Source organism: Fragaria vesca, linkage group LG6 (assembly GCF_000184155.1).
Source record: "Fragaria vesca subsp. vesca linkage group LG6, FraVesHawaii_1.0, whole genome shotgun sequence".
Classification (NCBI taxonomy): domain Eukaryota; kingdom Viridiplantae; phylum Streptophyta; class Magnoliopsida; order Rosales; family Rosaceae; genus Fragaria; species Fragaria vesca.
Window position 1 is genome coordinate 23,206,807 of NC_020496.1, and position 21,403 is coordinate 23,228,209.

Consider the following 21,403-nt stretch of genomic DNA (forward strand, 5'->3'; position numbering starts at 1 on the left):
ACTAGTAGTTTAGCATTCTTTGGTGCTCGAGTCCTCTAAATGAGAGTCGATGTATTCAGCACTACTAATTGAATTATTTGTTTTTTTTTTCCCTTGCTATTTTGAATACAATATGTGTCTTAGAATGCCTTTATGATAAGTAATGCATTGGCAAATATCCGATAGATAGTAATTTTGATGTATAAAGATTTGATGTTATAATCAACGATGTATTCAGCACTACTAATTGAATTATTTGTTTTTTTTTTCCCTTGCTATTTTGAATACAATATGTGTCTTAGAATGCCTTTATGATAAGTAATGCATTGGCAAATATCCGATAGATAGTAATTTTGATGTATAAAGATTTGATGTTATAATCAAGAGCATCTAATAGGTGGTTTGAGTTTAGAATGGTGTTGACTGTTGAGGCTGTAAACCACCCAAGTCTTGTGAATAGTCCGACTATTGTGTGTTTCAAGACTGGGCATGACTCATCATGTTCTTTTGTTCCTTTTTTATATTTAAGCAAGATATGCCCAGAAAAAAACTACTTCTTCCAGTAGTGTTGGTTTCCCTTGAATCCTTGAATCCTTAATGATGTGGTGGCTAGTATGTGCTCGGTATGCGCCAGAAGTTATCATGGCTTTGACACGTTTGCATTGGTACTTCCCTTTAATTTCAATGGCACTATGTGTTGTAATGCCTAAATGTCGTTATACGGTCAGCGGGGTCCTAGTCATTCATGGTTGATGCTTCTTAGGTTCTTGTCTTACTCTCAATATTTCCTTCGTTTATGGACACTTATGATAATTGTCTACTGACCTTGTATATTTTCTCACAATTTCACTGTATTTTAACTAGAGGGAAAACTAAAATCTCAACTTTCCCAAGGTTTCTATTATGCAAATTTAGAACTCATAATGTGGTATTGTAAATTTTTCATCGTATTCAATTCTTGACCATGCAAGAAAAGTTGATAAAGGAGAGGGGAAAGGACTTATGATCTTGTAGACAGAAACTTAAGGAAGTTTCATTCTCATTGGTTTTTTACAATTCTTGTAGACACACTTCTGAATTTGTTTAATGATGAATCCGCAGTCAATGATTTGGGACTTCAGAAATTTATATTAAATTTCAGAAAGTAAAACTTTGTTTGTACCATTCTTGTGCTGTTATACAATACTTATTGTGTTGAAGTAGTACATACCTTTCTTTTCTTTTCTTTTCTTTATGGCTTTATGCATGAGAACAGTTTTCCATTTCCCCGCAACTATTGCTACATTTGATGCGTTGATTAGAGTAACTTCTGTGAAGAGTCACAACATAATGTGAATGATGTAGTATTAGTTTAATCAATCACCATGTAAGGGTAGTTCAGATAGTTCAGATAATATGAGTGACTCAAACTCTAGAATCAAGCTCTACCAGAAAAATCATTTGGTCACCTGATCACTGTGTTACTGTAGTTACTTCTATCGTAGGTCCTTGTTAGCTTACATTATTTTTTATTTTGATCTAAAATGTAATTTAGATGGAACTTCATTCATTGACTGATGGGGATTTTTAACTCAAGCACAGACCGCAACTTTAATCTAGACAAGCCTACAGAGTAGCTCATCTTGGATCTATTGCAGATTGACCTGGATGTGGTATATAGGTCACTAATGGGGATATAGTATTAAGGAAGTGATAGAGCTGCTTAGGTTCATGTCAGAAGTTGGAACCATGTACATAATTTCTTTTTAGAACATTTGGTATGCAGGCGAGTACAGGGTATCTGTGGTGTCAGGAGGGATGAATTGAGGGTTGAACGTGGATGTGGCATCAAGAAAGTGATAGAGCAGCTTACGGTCTTTCATGCCTCCAGTTGCGAAGTATATTCTGCTGTTTCGGTACAAAGCTGTTTGTAAAAAAAAGAAAGTGGGGAGAAATCCTTATTGATCCATTGATTGTCTTGAGACATTTAGGGAGTGTATGTCTTTATTTTACTTTGTACTTAATGAATGATGCGGTTTTTGGTATTTTAGCTGAACAACTTATTAGGCTTTGTGACTTTGTCTTCGGAGTTGTTGAAATTGTGTCAATCATCAGATTGGCAGTAGTCACAAAGTACTACCTAAAAGAATAGGTAAGCTGTGTCATGCTGCAGTCAGTATTATGTGTTTGGTTGATAAGAAGGTCGCCACGTTGTTCCAAGCCAAGGTGACAAAAAGAAAATTTATTTTTATTTTTTTGAATTTCATTTTAACATATGAATGTTTAATTTTTACAATACTTGTAGACTTGTGGTGTTGCCCTAAAAGGTAGGGAGCCAAAGAGGACTTGACTGTTGAGAGAAGCAAGAAACGGAAGCATATAGTTCGTCTGGAAATTGCTGATTCATTGTGTTTCAGGAAAGACATGTGTTTTATGTCTGCTTGAAGCTTCTAATTTGAATGGTGTTCTATTCATATTATTCCTATATACAGTTTGTGGCACAATATCACTTATAGTTTCACTGAAGGGAAACGATTTTATCTAATTTTTTAGGTTTCTCTCCTGATTATAGAGTTATTAGTATACATAGGCATCTGCTAGATCACTTGGTTATTCTCTTGTTGATGAACACTCAGGTGTTTGTCCTGTACTTGAGTGCTCTTCCCATATAAGTGGTGTACATGAGTCATATCTATGGTTTGCCTTAGGTCTCCCACAAGTCAGGGCCGGCCTTGATATTATCCCTGTATATAGTGCGACTGTTTAGTGAAATCTGACAGGGTACCATTATCTCTATTCGTTTATGTTTTCCTCCAGATTTTAGAATCAGTGTACAGGGATATTCACTAGATAACTTGGTTATTCTCTTTGATATAAGACTCGGTGTTTATCGTGTACGTAGTTAGGTACCTCTTTGATAAACATACAATATATGAACTTAGAAGCTTGCTGGCTGATTTCAGGCTTGGCCTTACTTTTTGGTTGTTCCCACAGTTGGTGGTATCTTTGCTTTGGCTACTTGCATTTCATTGTCTGGATGCCATGTCTTAAAAGCCTCGAGTGTACGCCAACGACCAATTTGTTGTGGGATTTAAGGTCTTGTTGTTGTGGAGTTGCCCAAGCAAGTTCAAGTTCTTTGTGTGGGGAAATATGACTGTACTTGTAGTGCTATGCCAAAGGCGAAAGTATACGATCTTAGAGCTCTTGATCCTTGAATGCATGGAAGACCAGTAAAACCAAAGTAACAAATAATATCTATTCATAATAAGGAGGAATTATTCGTTGTACCCGGAACATATCTGAGGTGGTGTACCCAGCCAATAAGCCTACGACATGTGTTTTTTTAACACATCATTCACCTCAGTTAACGTTGGTGGAAACGGTGTTATTGGTCTGCCGAGATTCATATTAGAATCTGGAAAAACGCATTCGTCCATTGATATTATGATTAAGAAACAACAAGAATGAAGGCCATTGTTTTTTGCGTTCATCTTCAGCACCATATATACAAGCAAGATCAATCATTCCATAGCCCCAAACTCTCAGATCTTTCGAGGTCAAAATAATATAACCAGAATGTAGGAAGTTGTTCTTACTCAGTTTCAATCAAGACCGGCTGTTGTTTTCTTCACCATGATATACTCGAAATCAGATCAGTATTTCATTTGGTGAAACGATTTCCATCAACCATCCTATATTCGTTCACTCTCACAGTCTCACAATCAAACCAATTCAAGCTTCTGTGTTTGGTTTACAGATATCTGAGAGGAGAGAGAAAGTAGATCTGAGTTTCCCTCTCTCCTCCACCGTCAACTTCTGAGCACCACCGTGACCCACCTCCAACACTACTAGACTCATCGACCTCCGACGAGTCTATTCCTCCCTTCGTGGTCTTCTGACGATATCAAAAACCAACTCACGCGCCGCCGATGTACATGTACCCAGAATTTTCTCTGGACACCCAAACCTTCTTCCCCGCATATGTGAATTGGAATATATGTAATCAAATCCAAAAAGGAGCTAAACAGATCAACAATCCACGTAACTATTATTTAAAATGTTGTAAACGTGTCCTAAACTTATTGGCTGGGTACACCATCTCAGATATGTTCCGGGGTACAACTAATATTTCCTCCATAATAAGAGGTCATTTGAGTTAGAGTTCCGTACACGTGTATTCACACATACATACGTGAATGATTAAGATTAAATGACATAATATAAAAATATGAGTGGTCAAACAGATAACTTGTTATAAACGGTCAAGGTTGTACCGTGTATTTACACGTGTTGCATACTAGAATTTCCACATTTGGATATCCAATAATTTTTTGATCAAACCAACCAATACTGTTTTAGGAATCAATTTGTTTTTTTATTGAATATTAGGATAAAATGGAGACATTGACGATGGACCCCTTTGGTCACACCACATTTCGATTTTTGAATAAAAGCGGCTCCGGCGGAGCCTATAAAGAATTGAGGGGAGGAGTGATCTTGGATGTCGTCGATGGCGGGGCAAGTGATTAAGCGTGCCAAATACAAGACTTACATGAGTTCCATCAAAGACCCAGGAACTCCTGGTCTTCTAACCATGGTATCATCTCTCTCTCTCTCTCTCTTTTGCTATTCCTTTCATGTTTGTTACATCAGTAGTAGGTGATTGCAGATGAAGCATAGCTTTGTGTTCAGGCCTAGTGATCCCACCTCTCCCGCAAACCTTGATGTCCCCTTCCAACTACTTAAAGGCAATCTTTCTTGCTTCTCCCTATATTACGTGAGTTGCATCCTTTGCTTTGTAATTACTAATGCCTTTTCTTGTTCTCACTGTATACACTTTTCAGGTCAGAAGAACACTAAAGACGGATCAAATAAACCACCTTGGCTTAACATCACCAATACTAAGGTTTTCTCTCGTTTTCTTCTAGCCCTCCAACTACTGTTTCAGTGCTAGCTACTGTACTGCTGTTCCATATTGGTTCACTCAATTTTGCAAATTCGTCCTATCATGTTCCAGGATGAGAATTACATTCTTGAGTTTGAGACTTATCCTGATCTTCATGCTTGCCGACAAATTATCGGTAAATCCCATCCGTATGTGTTGATGAGCCTCTGTTTCACACTTGGTTTTACCTCTCTCTCTTTCTCTACCTTTGGGTATTAGACTTCTCATTGCTTTTTCCCTTTTGTTAAAGTTGCAACATCTAACCCAAAACCAAACCAATTTGCAATAGGTTTAGGCTATATATCAAAACGTAGAATTGATATTTGTACTAGCTTTGTTGTTTTATGGGTTAGTTGTTTACACTTTGTTTTCATCCTGTTCATTTGAACAGCCAATGCCCTAGAGGCTGCAAAAGGTTCTTCTGCTACAACAATCTTTTCTGCCTCCTCTTCTGCATATGAACAATTTAGTACAGCAGAGTTAGAGCTCCGAATCAAGCTTATGCAAGAAGATGGGTCAGTCTCCTACATCCACATAATTATCATTATTTCCCATTTTGTTAGAACCACAGATAATTTTGTGAGCTATTTTGTTTTCATCCTTACTGTACATTTATTCTACAAGCTTTATTTCCATGTGTTATTCTTTTTATTTTGCCATTTGGTTTAATGATCTTTAGTTTGGGTTTCACTTTTATCTCAATGCAATAGAATCACACACCTTATCTACTATGGGGTTACCACAGGCACTTGGCAGCTTTCTTATCTTTCAGTAGTAAACTACTTCATCGAAATAACATGGCCAAGATAGAGGTGGTGTTTTGTAAACTCCATTCTTGAATACTAAGTAGGTTCTGAAACCAAAATAGAATAATTGAGCCCCTCCAAGTACCAAGTTCCATATGATATAGATTATACAGTGTTTGTACATTTTGAAATGCAATTTACACATGTAATTCAGATTCATTGTCTGTCTTTCCATGCCCCAAGGTCAATGTATTACAGTATTGTGACATTGATTTTAAATTTTTCAAGGCACCCTTCATTTTGACGGTGAAATTCCTTTAAAATTTCTCTAGTTAAGTAGTTTAAATGCACATTTGGTATGATGCCCACTGCCTGAGTGAGTCTGTAGATCTATTTGCTTCCTTTTTGTTTCCTTATACTTGATATTTCCTCCATGAGCTCTTGTGTATGTTTCTTTTTCCAGAAACAAGAACACATAATATGCGATAGCTACAAGGAATCTATACGTCATACCTTACATTTTAACAACATGAGAAATTAGGCTGCATGGAATTTGAAAAAGGAATAAATAGCTTGTTTCATTTTTTCTCTTCTTCCTCATTTTTTTTCTTTTGGCATTTGGTCTTTCTGATGTTGAACATAGCCTTTGTAACGGTAAAATTGCCCTTTTTTTTTATCCTTTTCCCTCTCTTGTCTATTAACTTTTTCTTAATTTTTTGTGTTAAAGTCATTTTTGTTTGCCTTTGATTTGTAATGGAGATTAATGGTCAATATAAAAATACTTTCAACTTGGATCTTCATGCTAATTTAATTATTTGGTGTTGAATGTGGCATGTAAAATTAGGAAAAGAAAATTCTTTGTTTGAACTTCATGTTTGTATATCACTAAATTTTTCCCTTTGCAGCGAACTGCAGAAACTTCACAAGCAGTTTGTGGGCAGCGGCGTCTTGACAGAATCTGAGTTCTGGGCAACTAGGAAGGTCAGTTAAGTATGATAATTGAACAATATGGAGAAATTCAAATGAAAATTGAAACAATTTATTAACAAAAGTGAATAAATCTCTGAGTAGTTACATTTGAAATGGATATATATATATATATATATTTCTTTTTTTCCGAAAACAAACTTGTTAAGTTACATTTGTGTTCTTTAAATCGAATTTCAGAGGTTGCTTGATGGAGATAGCCGTAAGAAGTCAAAACAACGGGTTGGTTTTAAAAGTTCAATGATACTGGACATCAAACCTGTGACTGATGGTCGGGTAGAGCATCTCTCTCTCTCTCTCTCTCTCTCTCTCACTTTGCATTTGTTTATGTGTGCATTTACTTGCTTGCCGAATAAGTAATGAATGGTGTGACATTTCAACAGTCGATGCCGGGTTGGCATCTCCTTGGTGCCTAGGTTTTTACTTGAAATCTCTTGTGATAAAATACAATTCCTTTCCTAATGGTGGACAACATTCGCATCACCCCTACACCCCCAACAAAAAAAAGAGTGCAACGTATCCGCTTGTGGTTGGGAAACTGAATTTTTTTTTTTTTTTTTCTGGGTATTTGTCAGATGAACAAGGTTACATTCAATTTGACTGATGAGATTAAATATCAGGTATTATTTTTATCTTTGCACACTTACAGACAAGATTTCAGTTTCAGCAATTGTAATATCTCTGGAAAACTTCCATTTGGTGCTTATGTTAAATTGTCACATTGCTTGGTAGATATTCGCCCTGAAACCAGCTGTGCACCAGGCATTTATTAATCTCGTTCCCAGTAAGGTAGTGAGGATATTGAAACAAGTCCTTACATAATCACAGAGTTTTCCATGTTAGTCATCACATTTATTTTTTTTTTGAGTGACGTCCTCCTTTTATGATAGTTTAAGAATAATCTGTTACTCGGTTATTTGCAAGTACTCTGCTTGAAGCATGCTTTTCTGGTCTTTGCTCTCCATTTTACTGTATACCAGATGACAGAGAAAGACTTCTGGAACAAATATTTCCGAGCTGAATACCTCCACAGTACAAAAAATGTTGTAGCAGCTGCTGCAGAAGCTGCTGAGGATGAGGAACTGGCCATTTTTTTAAAGGAAGATGAAATATTGGCAAAGGAAACTCGACAGAAGGTGCTCTTTGAAAGCATTCAATTTTTTGACTTTTCTAGTGTGCTCATGCTGCATTTATCTAGTTTGATTTCTAAAATATTCATTTTTTTTTTCTGGGCATGTTCTTTTTGCAGATTCAGCAGGTTGATCCAATTTTGGATATGGAAGCTGATCAAGGGGATGACTATACACATATTCCAGTATGTTTGTCAACTTCTTTGATGCAGTGCTGTACAGTTTCTATAATTTCATTTACATGTTTCTCTCAAAATCTAAGGTGGTTTTCCATTTGAATAACTATCTCATAAAGGGCAGATATTAGAAAAATTCCTCCATTAAGTAATTCACATTCTGATATTCTGGATATCCAGTGAATGCCACTAATCAACAATGAGTTCTTTAAATGTTCATAATGTTATGAGGTCTTTAATGTACATATTTGTTATTGTTTTGGTCAAATTTTTACGTTTTCCTTGGTCGCTACATGTTATATAGGATCATGGGATATTTCGTGATGGCAACAAGGACATAACTGAACAACAGAATGAGCAATACAGTAGGAGTCTATCACAAGACCTCAATAGACAAGGCACTGTTGTTCTTCAAGGAAGAAATCTAGGTTAGAATGAGCAATACTTCTTTCGATTAAATAACAGGATACTGAAATTGGCTCTCCCATTTTAAATTTCATTCGCCTTTCAATTTTGTTAACTTTTATATACGTTATCTTACATGTATTCCCCAGTAATACCCTTCTCTCTCTCTCTCTCTCTCTATACACACACACACACATGCCTTTTCAGATACAAACCTCCATATTTATTCAAAAGGTATGGATTTCCTTAATTGACCTACTTTTCGATCAAATTTTCTCATCTCAACCGTTCATCTTTTAGGTATATATGAGTAGATCATCTCTATTCAAAATTTCAGCCCAATAGATAATCATTAAGGTATTCAAAACTGTGAATTACACGAACGGTTCAGGTTGAACATATTTGGTTCGCTCATTGTAATCATATAGTTTTGATATCTTAACAATCACCAATTTAGCCGAAATTTTGCAGAGATGATCATGTCATGTATATCTAGATACTAGTTGGCTATGATCGAAAAATATGACTGAAAGTGGTTCTATTGGCAAAATCCGTACCTTTTGAATAAATAAGGATGTTTGGACCTCATAAGGATTGTATACACACACACACACCCTCCGTTACAAAACTTCTTCCTTCCTATTTCTTGTCATTATCTTCCCACTTCTCTGTCATCTGCTCTCCTATTTGGAAAAGGATGATAATTATCTTCTCAAATCTCAGTCAGTTAAGCCATATATGGACTCGTTTTTCTCAGTTTCAGTCGTCTCCATCTGAATATTTGCCTCTACATGAACTGATTTTTTGGGTGGCTTGACAGATTTCAACTGTATGATCAAAATCCATTAAACATAACAAAAAATCACATATTGATGTGTCTAGGAATTGGTTTGGGTATTTCCAAATCCTTTTTTCACTATTTGTATCCGGGATGAATCTTGGAAATATTTTTTAGTCAAGTAATGTTGGTTTTGGAGAATAGGTGAAGACAATTCGAGTCTGAATCTTAATTGGTCATGTGTTCAATATCTTTAGGTTCAGATTTATTGTTTTCCATTATTGCACATTTCTTTGGTAATTTTCCTTTCTCGGTTCTGCTTGTTACCTTAAGAAGTTCTATCCATTAGTGATATAGGAAGGGAACCTTCTTGTTAAGAGAGCTCATTGAAGGTAGATGAGAGAAAACTTAAAGAATGAAAAACTAAAAGTACTGACATGATCTAAGCAAGAAAAAAGGGTTCCAAGTGAGTAATCGAAAGGCAAGTTGGAAGTGTGTGTAAAATGTGTTATAAGTAGTAAGGGGAGTGATTGCCAGTGTTACTCTCAGTCTCTCATTGATAAATGTCAGAAGATGCTTCCCATTGATGCGTGTTTTAAAGATTAATTTGGCTCCGCTAACAAATTATGTAATTTTGTTTAATCTTATTACTTATCTTTCTTTTACCATTTTAGGTAGATAACTTTGGTTTGTAAACTTGACTGCAGATGTGGACCCAGAAGATCCAAGAAGTATAGCGGTGGTACTTATGCGGTCAAGACAGGGTTAGTATGGTCCTTTTTCCATTTCCTTTGCTTTTACATGGTAGAGCAGAACGACCGTGCTTATGTTTTGCTGTTTATTTGCAGATCCTAGTGACAGTGCTGTACATGAGAGACTTGATAGGATTACCTGGATGACTGAGATAGATGATCTTCAAGAATCTCATGATCATCCGGTTGCTCCTTTATATATCAAGGTTAACATAGTCTTCACCATGTCCAGCCAACAATTTTATGTCATAGCACTCATCTTTTCTTCTGATAGTGCATATATTTTGTTGTATTCAAAAACAGGATCCTCGAGACTAACTTTGACACACAACAAGCTAATGCTCTTAGAATTTTGGATGACTCGTGTGGGACTGAGCAAACAAAACGCAAGCTGACTACTGAGGAAGCATATGGCTCCTTAAAGGAGTCCATATCTAACATTAAGAGCATTGGATTGAGCAATTCCACAGTTAAACCAGAAATCGCTCTTACGGTAATACAACCTTTGTTCCACGTCTTCTGCAATATCACATGTTCAACGCTCTCTCGCACACACATATTGTGTTGGTGTTGGTGTGCAATATCACATGTTCAACGCACTCATGTACAACCCTTTTCTTTTCTTTTTTTAAAAAGAAAAGTGAGGGGTGTTCCCTTACTCCTACAATTCTGCCATGCATTTGTTTTATTGGAAATTTATATCTTTAGGTTCCTATACAAGAATTTTCCCTGGTAACACCTATTTAGTTGGCGCTGCTGGGTCTTTATAGAGGCAATGGACAAAAACAGTCCATTGGATACAACTGAAATGAGAATTATGCTGATTATATGGCTCACAACTTCCGACTCTACTAACTTTTTGGAGGAGTGATCCTTGAAGGAGGTTTTAATATAAGAGTATGAATAGCTCTGATCATTCGATTGCGGGCCAGACTGAGGGGGTCCTCATTTTCTTAATAAGACGATGCTCTGCTGATGACCCGTCAAATACATATATTATATGTATAAAATTTTGTGTGTTGCAAATTTTTCTATTTATATATTTATGTATCGATTGTAAGAGAACTTTACTGTCAATTTCTGTGCATATAAAGTAGTATGGGTTCACATCCAAAATTAATTAGCAATGGATGGAGTGACTCAAACGCTTATAAACCCACAGGCAAGGTCTCATATTCCCGATGTGGGAATGATATCTCAACACGCCTCCGCACGTGTGGCGAATTTTCAAGCCTAACACGTGGGCAACATTTGGGGTGACGTGGAGTTCGTGTGGCGATTGAGCTTCACACGTGGACATGGGTAACCCGCTCTGATACCATGATAAAGTAGTCTTGGGTTCACATCCAAAACCAATTAACAATGAATGGAGTGACTTAAACTTTTATAAACCCACAGGCAAGGTCCCATATTTCTGATGTGGGAATGATATCTCAACAGGTTTTTAATGGGCTCACCCAGAATATTTCAAGTACCAAATATCAACTTGGGAAGAATCTTCGAGAGAGTATTCTGGATGGGTTGCCAAACAGAACCAAAGAGGAACTCTTACATGTGAGTGAGTGGATGTCAGCTTATTTTAGCTTTTTTATAAATAGCATGTTTGCATGTGCTTTTTTTATATCCAAGTCAATTAATTATGAGCTGGTGCATTAGATTTTTTTTCGTTTATTTACTATTGACATCTCATGATTAAGATAACATTTTCTTATTCCAGCGTTGGACGTCTATTCAAGAACTACTGAGACATTTTTGGTCTTCCTATCCAATTACAACTTCTTCTTTATATGTTAAGGTTAGTTTGTATAATGTGAAGTGAAATGGTTGCTTGATCTTCTCTACTCTGTATTAAGATTTTATAATGTTGGCCTTATCTCTAATGAGAAGGATCTCTCTTATATAATGTGAAATGAAAGTATTGTTTGAAGGGATGACATACCTTGATTTAGTATCAATATAGTAGTAATACTACCAATTTTTTGTGGTACCTATTTTTTCAATAGGCTGAGGTAGGTCAAACACATTGTTGGTTTAAAACTTTAAATGATAATAAGGAAATCCCAAGACATGAACATTGTTACATGCGTTATTTCAACTTGATTTTCCTTATTGGTTTGTATATTTTTTGTTTTTTTTGTTTTTAGTCTTTTTGTGTGTGATAATATTAATAAGTTATTCTTATGCAGGTAGGCAGACTGAAGGATGCCACGTCACAAATTTACCGACAGCTAGAGGTATCTTTTCTGCTGGAGCTCCCAGTTGTGTCATTTAAATATCAACACATCAAAGCATCCCACACCAAGAGTGTAATTTAGCAGTCGGAATGCTGGTTTGTTTCAATGTATTAATTCTCTAACTTTAGCCAGTAGGAGAATGGTGGTTACAGCTCCACATCTTCATTGTAACAGCACATTAACTATCTTACAAGGAAAAGCTGGATATTGAAAAAACATTAATTGATTTTTTTCGTCCAGAAAAGAAAAAAAATAAATTAATACCAACTTATTTTTCTTGCTTTTGACCTAGGGCAGATGGATTTCTTCATGTTCTAAGTTCCCATCTCTTTTTCTTGCTATTTAGGTAGGCAGATAGATTTCGTCATGTTCCAAATTCCCCTTTGTACAAATGATTTTGGTCTTTTTGTTGAAATGTATTGGCTGATTTTCTGCAGGAGATTAAGGAAGCTGTGCAGTCAGACTTCAGGCACCGGGTCTCCCTCCTTGTTCGTCCGATGCATCTGGTCTAATTTTCTCCATTTTCTGTTTTGATTGGAGAGTGAATATAATTGTCCGAACTATCTCATGTTTATCGTTTCAATTTTAAGTTTGTTATTTTGTAATTAAGTTGCTGGTGACTAACTAAGTTTGAAACTTAAGATGACTTAAATACTGCTTGGTCTACTTAAATTATCTACTTATATCAGATACTGTTTTGTTTGAAGTCCTTGTTTTGTTATTGTGGTTGCTGAGAAAGCAGTTTTAGTTTTATGTAACGTATGTGTTAGTTAGAGGAAAAGAAAATGAAAAATCTTAATGGTGAAGGGAACTCATTGAAAGATCACTTTTGTGCAGGCTAGGGCTGGGCACGGGACGGGACGGGCCGGGATTTAGTGAATCCCGTCCCGTCCCGAAAATAAAAGAACGGGACGGGACAGGACGGGAATGTGTTTTTAAAAATCTGTCCCGTACGTCCCGATCCCGACAAAATATTTTTTTTTTTTTTTTCTAAGAAACAAATTAATTGATTATCAACAACCACCACAGGTGGAAAACGGGTTGNGAAACTCCAGCATTCAAATAGCTCCACCAACCAATTGATCAGTGTATGAAATTTTCGACATTTTTATGTTGTTTGGAACAACATTAATGAAATTAAATGGAAAAAAAAAATAATCCAAAAACACATAACAAAAAAAGAACATTGATGAAATTAGAAGTACTAAAATCAACAAGAACACAGGTGCATAGGTGCTAAATTACATCCCACTTTAAAAGTACTAAACATCCCACATTAAAAATTAACCCTCAAACAACAACTAAAAATATCCAAAATCACACAAGCAAAAAAAAAGAATATGAATGAAATTAAAAGTATTATTTTAGACCAAATTAAGTGTGGTTGAGTGCATTGTAACACCATGCAACCTAAAAAATCAAGTATAAAATGAATAAAATCAAGTATTCTAATATTACGGGACGGGACGAGATTTTTCAGGATAGTCCCGTCCCGTTATGATAATGTTAAAACAGGACGGGACGGGACGGGACGAGATTGCTATTTTCAAAACCTATCTCGTCCCGTCCCGCTAACTTTCGGGACGGGACCGGTACGGGATCGGGATTCCGGTACTAAGTGCCTAGCCCTAGTGCAAGCTCTAGATGCTGCTTTTCAACATTATGAAACAGCCGGACCCTCCCGGAGTGTAGTTCTGCCCCTGCTGAAATGTTTAATACATGGAGAGGAAGTAGGGAAGCTAAATAGATTGTTTTCCTTTAATCTGATGTTGTTCTTAAAAAAATGACTTGTCATTTCAGCTTGTAATAAACCTAAGTGTGTACTTGTTAATTTGTTCAATGATGTTCTTTATTGAGTTCATCTTCTGTTTTTTTTCTTTTTTTAGTTGTTTTGTTCATTTCAGCTTACTTGTAATGAACTTAAGTTATGAACGTGTACTTGTTGATTTGTGCAATGGTTTCATATATGTTCTGTACCTACTTCTTAATCTGTTCTATTGTTTTTTGCTTTGTGCTGATTTTATTGTCCTGTACATAATCAAAGTACAGTGTTATAATTCCTAGTCCTAGGCTTTGGTAAACACATGAATGAGAATGAATCATACTTTTATTTCTCATTCTTGATAACAAGTAAACAAAGGAATATGAGAATAACTACTTTGCTCTCCCATTCACCCTCAAACTCATTCACCCTCAATCTCAATCTCATTCATGCTTAGTATCCAGATTCCCTTAGCTCTAGTTATTGGTTTTTGTGTTGACAATATAAAACGGTACCCAACGTACTATAGTCGATAAATTTGTTGTCAAATTTTTGTTTATGAAGGCAAAGGATGTTTCATTAATCTCAAAACTGTAACTGCAATTTTAATGTCGGATTGAGTTTGCAATAAGCAGTCTAATTAACTTGTTAATGTTAAGTTATGAAAAACCGTAGAAGATATTGAAGTCAAAAATAAAACAGCTGCAGATATGTGACTTCTGGTGGGTTCTGTCATGTAAGGATCACTACTGTTACCATTTAAGTTTGAAGATCTGGACAAATATTTTCATTTATTGAAATGGGATTTATAGTGGAATAAATAAAGTGCTGGGTCCTTCTGAGTTCTGACCCAGGACTTTGAATCAGATGTGTCACAAGCTAGAGGAATAAATATATAGTCAAGTCATGATGGCCAAGTCAATCTCTCTGTTTGTGTTTTGTGTACAAGTCAAAGGTTACCGATCTCCAACTCATATTCAAAGACGAGAAGCCACTTTAGACCTCAAGATTTTCATATGAAGTTGGAAGCAAAAGGCCAACTGTTGTAGCCACACACAAAAATCCCAGAACCCAAAACCCCCCAGCTTCCAAAACTCCTTAGAATCCCAAACTATGAGTTCCATGGAGCTTGAAGCTATGGAGGCATGTGATTCAGATAATACCCAAATGTCGGAGCAGTCTTTGATGACGATTACTGAATTATATGTTCTCCAAAACCAGAATGGTAGAAGCAGAGGAGAACCGGAGCTGCAGAAAAAGGTGAACAAGCTGAGATCAATCAAGCTTGCAAAATCGCCGTCAAGAAGAAGATCCAAGTACAGATCCAATGATGCAACTGCAGATATTCCACAGGCAAGTCTGTTATTCATTGTTCAATCTGGGTTTGGTTTTAATGCTCTGGTTAGAATACACAGATATTGAGGATCAATAGCTGCTTTTGTTTTTGGGTGGTGGTTTTTCTGCAGAACTCAGGTAGAGTATTGATAAGGAGGTCTAGTTTTAAGCCTGTTAACAATTTAACAAGAATGTCGAGTGTGAAATTCAAGAACTCTTTGGTGAGGAAAAGCTCTGGAGAAACCCAACTGAATAAGCATAGATCATCATCATCACCGAACTTTTTGAAGGAGACTTGCTGCTCTAGTGAGAAAAGGACCCAGATTCAGTGTAGTCCCCGCTGCTCTTCGGAATCGAGTTATTGCAGCACTAGTAATTCAACCCCCAACTCTGCTCACAAGTCAGCAAGACTGTCTAGAACAAAATCCAAGGCTCGTGTGATTCGGAAACATTCTGAAATCTCTGAATTTCCAGAGTTGGGGGTGCAAAGAGCTACATGCTCTTCAGCTCTCAAGCATTCCAAGTCCCCTCCAGAGGCGAAGGATGTTCATGCAGAAGGAAGTGAATCCGAAGGAACTTCAGCTACCAAGCCTTGTCCATTCACTTATTGTTCTCTTCATGGCCATCGCCACGCTAATGTACCTCCACTCAAGAGCCTCATTTCAATAAGGAGGCGCTTATTGAAGACTCAGAGGGGAACAAAACTGGCAACTCGATCCACAGTTAAAGCAAAAAAGTCTGGCAAACTTAAGGAAGATGGGATGAATAAAATGGTCAGCAATGGACATGCTGAAGTTCATGGAACAACCTCTCCTGTGGTAGAGAAATTGGGCCCCGAAGAGACTTTACAAGTCCATGATGACACTTGCAGCAAAGAAGATGAAGACAACTACGATCTTTCCGATGATTCTGGGAAGCTGTTTCGTGAAACTTTGGAGGAGAGTCTGCAGGAAACAACTGATTTTGCCACAGTAGAACACCATGCTTTGGTGTCACCTACATCACTTGGTGATTTATGTCTGGAAGGTTGCATTGAACCAGTTTCTGAAGTCACCAACACAGACCTAAAAGAAGAGAAATGTGCAGCATCTTGTCACAATGAATGTATTGATTTCACTTGCACTGATAAATCGAACAGCAGCAGACCTAAATCAATTCCAGAAAATGTTGAATCTGATGATTGCACTAATGATCTTGTTGTGGAATCAACAAGTGACAATGAAAGCCATGAAAAGAATTGTGCTTTGGGTTGTGAGGCACCAGGGGAACAAACAATAGCCATTGAGCAAAACGATGGTAGTTTGGTGACAGACAAAGTTGGTAGTCTGGAGTTGGACAAAAATGAAAGTGTGGAGTGTAGTATGCAGTCAAAAAATCACAAGTATATCACTATGTGGAAATTAATGTACAAACATGCAGTAAAGGGTAACCCAGAAGCTGTTGAAAACCCTGTCCCTCTTCATGGGGAAGACAAAGAAGATCAAGTGGAAGGTACCACTGGCGTGCTTATAACCAACAATCCATCTTTTCCTGAAACAGATGAGCATACAGTTCCGAAAAATCACAGTGGAGGAGACCAAACACTTGAGCTCTGTCAGCAAAATGCAATTGATCTAGTCCAGGAAGCATTTGACAAAATTCTTCTCCCAGAAGTTCAGGGCAGCTTATATGATGATCAATCAGTTACTAGTGGCATAAGCTCAGACCAAGATGGATTGCAGCGGAGGATTGATGAAGGAGAGGAGCATATAACCTTAACTTATGGTGATTCTTCAGATGTCAGAATCGTACAAAATACAGAAGAAGCACAGTTAGAAGCTGAAAGGAGCAATGCTACAAAAGAGAAAGCAGTGGAAGTAGTGGAAGACAAGTTTGAACAGAACACACGCAAGCGCTGGAGCAGTCTGAAAAAGTTCATTCTTCTCAAGAGATTTGTCAAGGCAATTGAAAAGGTAAGGAACCTCAGTTACCAGAAACCAGATTTCCTACCCGTAGATCCTGACCCAGAGGCAGAAAAAATTAATCTATGTCGGCTGGAAGTTAAACACAGTAAGAGTGCTGATGAATGGATGCTTGATTACGCACTTCAAAAGGTGATATCTAAGCTGTCTCCACCTCAACAAAGAAGAGTGGCATTACTTGTAGAAGCTTTTGAAACTGTTCTCCCTTTCCCTGATATTAGAACTCACCCGAGGTCCAAAGCAATAGGTTCGACTGAAGCAGATCTTCAAGCCTGCAATGGCTTGTCCATTCAAAATGCTGATGAAACTGTTAAAGAGTGTGATTCTGGGAATTCTGCCAAAATCTTGCTCGGCTGTATGTCATGTCCCGAAGAATATTCAAGTAAGTGTACAGATAAGTTCATTGATGTTGAACTGGATGAACAGCCAAGTCCAGTGAGATCTTCTATGCTCAAAGAATCAAGTGCAGAAGACTGGTCCACTAAAACAGAAGTCGATATACCTGCTTCTGGAGCCACAGTTGACGACCAGCAAGAGACACATTCCATCAAGACTTGTAACGAGGAGGACACAGTCTTTACCAATACCGATGATACAGAGTTTCCCAGTGTTTCCTTATCAGAAAGTAAAGGTCCCCAATTCTGTATAGAAACCTGCTTGAAGCAAGAAGAAGATGGTAGCACCGGTTATGAAGTTCTCGAAAATGAAACAGTTCAAGAGATCCCCACAGAACATATTTCTGTCAGTAGTTTGGATCGTGTATATATGAATCCTGATGTGGAAAGCAGTAATGGAGAGACAGGTAAACTAACCACCAACTGCAATGGTGCAGAATCAGATTTGTCTGAGGACATGGTGGTCTCTCTAGCCCGAAGAACTAAGACAGCAAGAGAAGGATCAAATGGAAATTCTGGATGCTTTCAAGGATCGCCTCCACCTGAAGAATCTCATTCGGAAAGCAATATTGATGCAACATATGTTACTCAGTTGGAAAAACAGAACTACACAAGGCTATGGTACTTTGTGTATAAGCACATGGTATCAAGCATTGCTGAAAAAGATGGAGATGAACCACCTGATGGAGCAGATGAGGAACAAGGAAATGATAAAACGTTGCCCCAAGCAGAGATGGATCCAAAGCTGAGCGTGACGAATCAGCAGGCAGTCAACAAAAATAATGAACTCCGCCATATTGAAACTATCAAGCTGGTGGAGAAAGCGATTGATGAAATCCTTCTTCCAGAAACCCATGACGAATCAGAAGACGATTTAGCAAAAACTAGGGACTTAATTCCAGACCAGGAACCACCAGAAAATAATATTGGCATAGAAAGAAAATGTTTCACAACTTTTTCCAACTTCGCCAAAGATAGCTTCAGAGAATCAAAGAAGAAAGCAGGGGAAGATCCAGAAGAAATATTGCTCACATCTGATAATGCTGTCATTAAGGATGAAGAAAAGGAAGTGCTGATGGTAGAAGAAAAACCTAAACAGAAGATGTCAAAGAACTGGAGAAATCTGAAGAAAATGATTATGCTTAATAGGTTTATCAAGGCATTGGAGAAAGGAAAGAAGTCCAACTCACGAGAGCCAAAATATCTGCTCTTGGAGCCTGACCCTGAAGCAGAAAAAGTTAATTTAAAGCATCAAAACATGGACGAGAGGAAGAATGCTGAGGAGTGGATGCTTGATTATGCTCTTCAAAAGGCTGTTGCTAAGTTAACTCCTGCTCGGAGTAGAAAAGTAGCACTTCTTGTTGAGGCTTTTGAAACAGTTATTCCAAATAAGGGAATTCCGAACCCATTCAAGCCAGAAGTCATTCGCTGAGGTAATGATCCTCCGTTTTTCTTTCTTTCAAATTACAACACACATATAATGATCTGTGCAAAGTGGAGCTCAAAGTGCCCACAAATGTGTGCAAGCTGACAATGGACCACTACAGATACTAAATATTTCAATATAATAGTAGACATTATTGCATCTATGAGAAAGTATTTCAAGTATGAAAGCATCTTGTGTACAAACCTCTCATGTTCTAGACTTCTAGTCATGTCAGCGACATTGTGAGAGGGAGGTCGTACACAACAGAATTTGTTTGTTATGGTATTTTGCCTAATGCCTCTACTGTTATTTACTTCGTTTTGTATTTGCTTCTTTTGAGTTTTGACACATGTGAGTTTGTATATGCTTCTTTTGATACATACTAGAATGATCGCAGATGTGATGTGAATACATGTGTTGGAAGATACGAATAGGAAAGACATACCGAGAAGTGAGCAGATGTTCTTCCAACTATCATCCAACATGGGAAGAGTGTGTCCTAATTTCTGGCTTTTATCTGGATACTCAGGGATGGATCCTTGCAATATGCCCACCTCAGTATTCCACTGTCTAATAGCTTCACCTCAAAAAACTGAAGCTAAAGTGAGCTCGCCAACTTCCATCTTGAAACCAAGTTATCCTTCGTCCTAAAAAAAAAAAAAACATTTTGGTCTGAATTACGTTCATTCACTTTATGCTTTACACATTTATTTGATTGTTTATGCTCCACGACTACCATTTATGTCAGTTTTTTGTTTTTGTTTTTTGGTTCTATTTGAAGATCTGTTTTTATTTCTTTGTTTCAATTTCAGAGGACAACTTTTTTTGGTCGATATTTCAGAGGGCAACTTACAAACCAAAATTATAAATGACGTCCTACGTATAACTTTTAGAGTACAACAGAAAGACATTACCAAAGTAATTCCAACTAGCATTACCAATTTCGCCCAATCCAGTAAGCATTATATATAAGAGTGAAAATGGCTCCACTACCAGGACAAGCACTTTTCGTCGGCCATGAAAGATCGTCGGTTAAGATTTCGTCTGAAAAAGGTCGTCTGTGGTGACTTTAGCCGACGACACATGTAGAAAAAAGTCGGCTATAGTCCCAGAGTTTAGCCGACGAAAAACATGTCGTCGGTTATCTTCCCAGACTTTAGCCGACGAAACATTTAAGATATTCGTCGGCTATAGTCCTAGAGTTTAGCCGACGAAAAACATGTCGTCGGTTTTTTCTCCGACTTTAGCCGACGAAACATTTAAGATATTCGTCGGCTAAAGTTTGTAATAAAAAAATAAAAAATAACTAAAGCCGACGAAATATAGTATATTTTGTCGGCTTAATAGGGATTTAGCCGACGAAAATTAAAGCGTTAATTTCGTCGGACTTAAAAACTTATTTTAAAAAAAAAACAAAAAAAACTAAAGTACGAACGAAATTAAGGCGTTTTTTACGTCGGCTATAAGTCCATTCCAGTAAAAAAAAAAAACCTCGAAATTTCTAAATTATCATTCCAAGCAAGCTGCAAAATACACCAAAACAATTCCATATAACCAACAACAAGCACATAAAACTATATAATTTATCAACTACACAAAATCTAAATCGTCTAAATTAATATCCGCTTCTGGGGGCTGCTGTGGAGGTTGCGACGGCTGGGGTAGCGGTATAGCCGTAGGCATGGGCGGAGCCGGAAGTCCCTGAAGCTGGGCAGCTGTAAAGTCCTGCATGTACTGGAACATCTGCTGCTGCTGGGCCTGCTGGATGGCATGTATCTCGGCAACATAGGCTGCCTGCGAGGCATTATAGGCAGCCTGAGCAGCTTGCTGTTCCCATAGTCTCTGAACTTCTGACTCTAGCTGAGTCGTCCTGGTGGTCGTGGACGTGGTCTTGCTGCTGGTCGAGGCTGCATTTCGTTGAAATCTTGGAGTGGTCTTCAGGACCCCCTCGCTTTTCTTTCCTAGACCCCGGCAGTAGAAGTTGTTTGCTCTCGGTGGGAAGGCTGTGCCCATGATCCTCGCCTCAATCGTTGGATCCGAAGTGTCGATCCGGGACATGGCTTTGGACATCTCTCCCTCTTGCGTGTCCGGCCATGTCTCCCTCACTATAGCACTCATCACCTCGTCACTAGCCTCCCTCACCTTCGCCTATATGGATAAGGAAAAAATTATTAATTAACATTTTGACATATATATAAGTAAATTTAAAAATTTAAAAACGTAAGATGACTTACAATATCCTCCTGGGCGTCAGGATATGCCTTCTCATACGTATAGACGTACCGGTTGACTTCTGGATGTTCCCTGGCCGCCTCGTCCATGAAGACAGCGAATGGTCTAGAACCGCCATGATGGTTCCTTGTGTTGCGTTGCCGGTTCTGAGCGTTCGTCCGGGCCTTCAAAGAAAAAAATA

The 21,403-nt window shown here is 37.6% G+C and overlaps 1 protein-coding gene and 1 pseudogene across 2 annotated transcripts; both read left to right on the plus strand.

Moving 5' to 3' along the window:
• The first annotated feature begins 4,468 nt into the window (after nucleotides 1-4,468).
• Nucleotides 4,469-14,026, plus strand: LOC101314878 (annotated as a pseudogene). Its single transcript, XR_185116.1, has 21 exons — nucleotides 4,469-4,555; nucleotides 4,628-4,706; nucleotides 4,803-4,864; nucleotides 4,976-5,039; nucleotides 5,295-5,418; nucleotides 6,555-6,630; nucleotides 6,817-6,912; nucleotides 7,212-7,256; nucleotides 7,369-7,425; nucleotides 7,617-7,772; nucleotides 7,886-7,951; nucleotides 8,247-8,370; nucleotides 9,833-9,889; nucleotides 9,974-10,083; nucleotides 10,181-10,370; nucleotides 11,318-11,431; nucleotides 11,595-11,672; nucleotides 12,064-12,111; nucleotides 12,549-12,613; nucleotides 13,745-13,821; nucleotides 14,016-14,026. The product of XR_185116.1 is annotated as a probable RNA polymerase II transcription factor B subunit 1-1-like (transcript).
• An 895-nt stretch (nucleotides 14,027-14,921) lies between these two features.
• Nucleotides 14,922-19,510, plus strand: LOC101315173. Its single transcript, XM_004305647.1, has 3 exons — nucleotides 14,922-15,226; nucleotides 15,340-18,997; nucleotides 19,388-19,510. The coding sequence occupies exons 1-2, from the start codon at nucleotides 14,987-14,989 to the stop codon at nucleotides 18,994-18,996; spliced, it is 3,897 nt and encodes a 1,298-aa protein (XP_004305695.1). The 5' UTR covers nucleotides 14,922-14,986; the 3' UTR covers nucleotide 18,997; nucleotides 19,388-19,510.
• The last annotated feature ends 1,893 nt before the right edge of the window (nucleotides 19,511-21,403 follow it).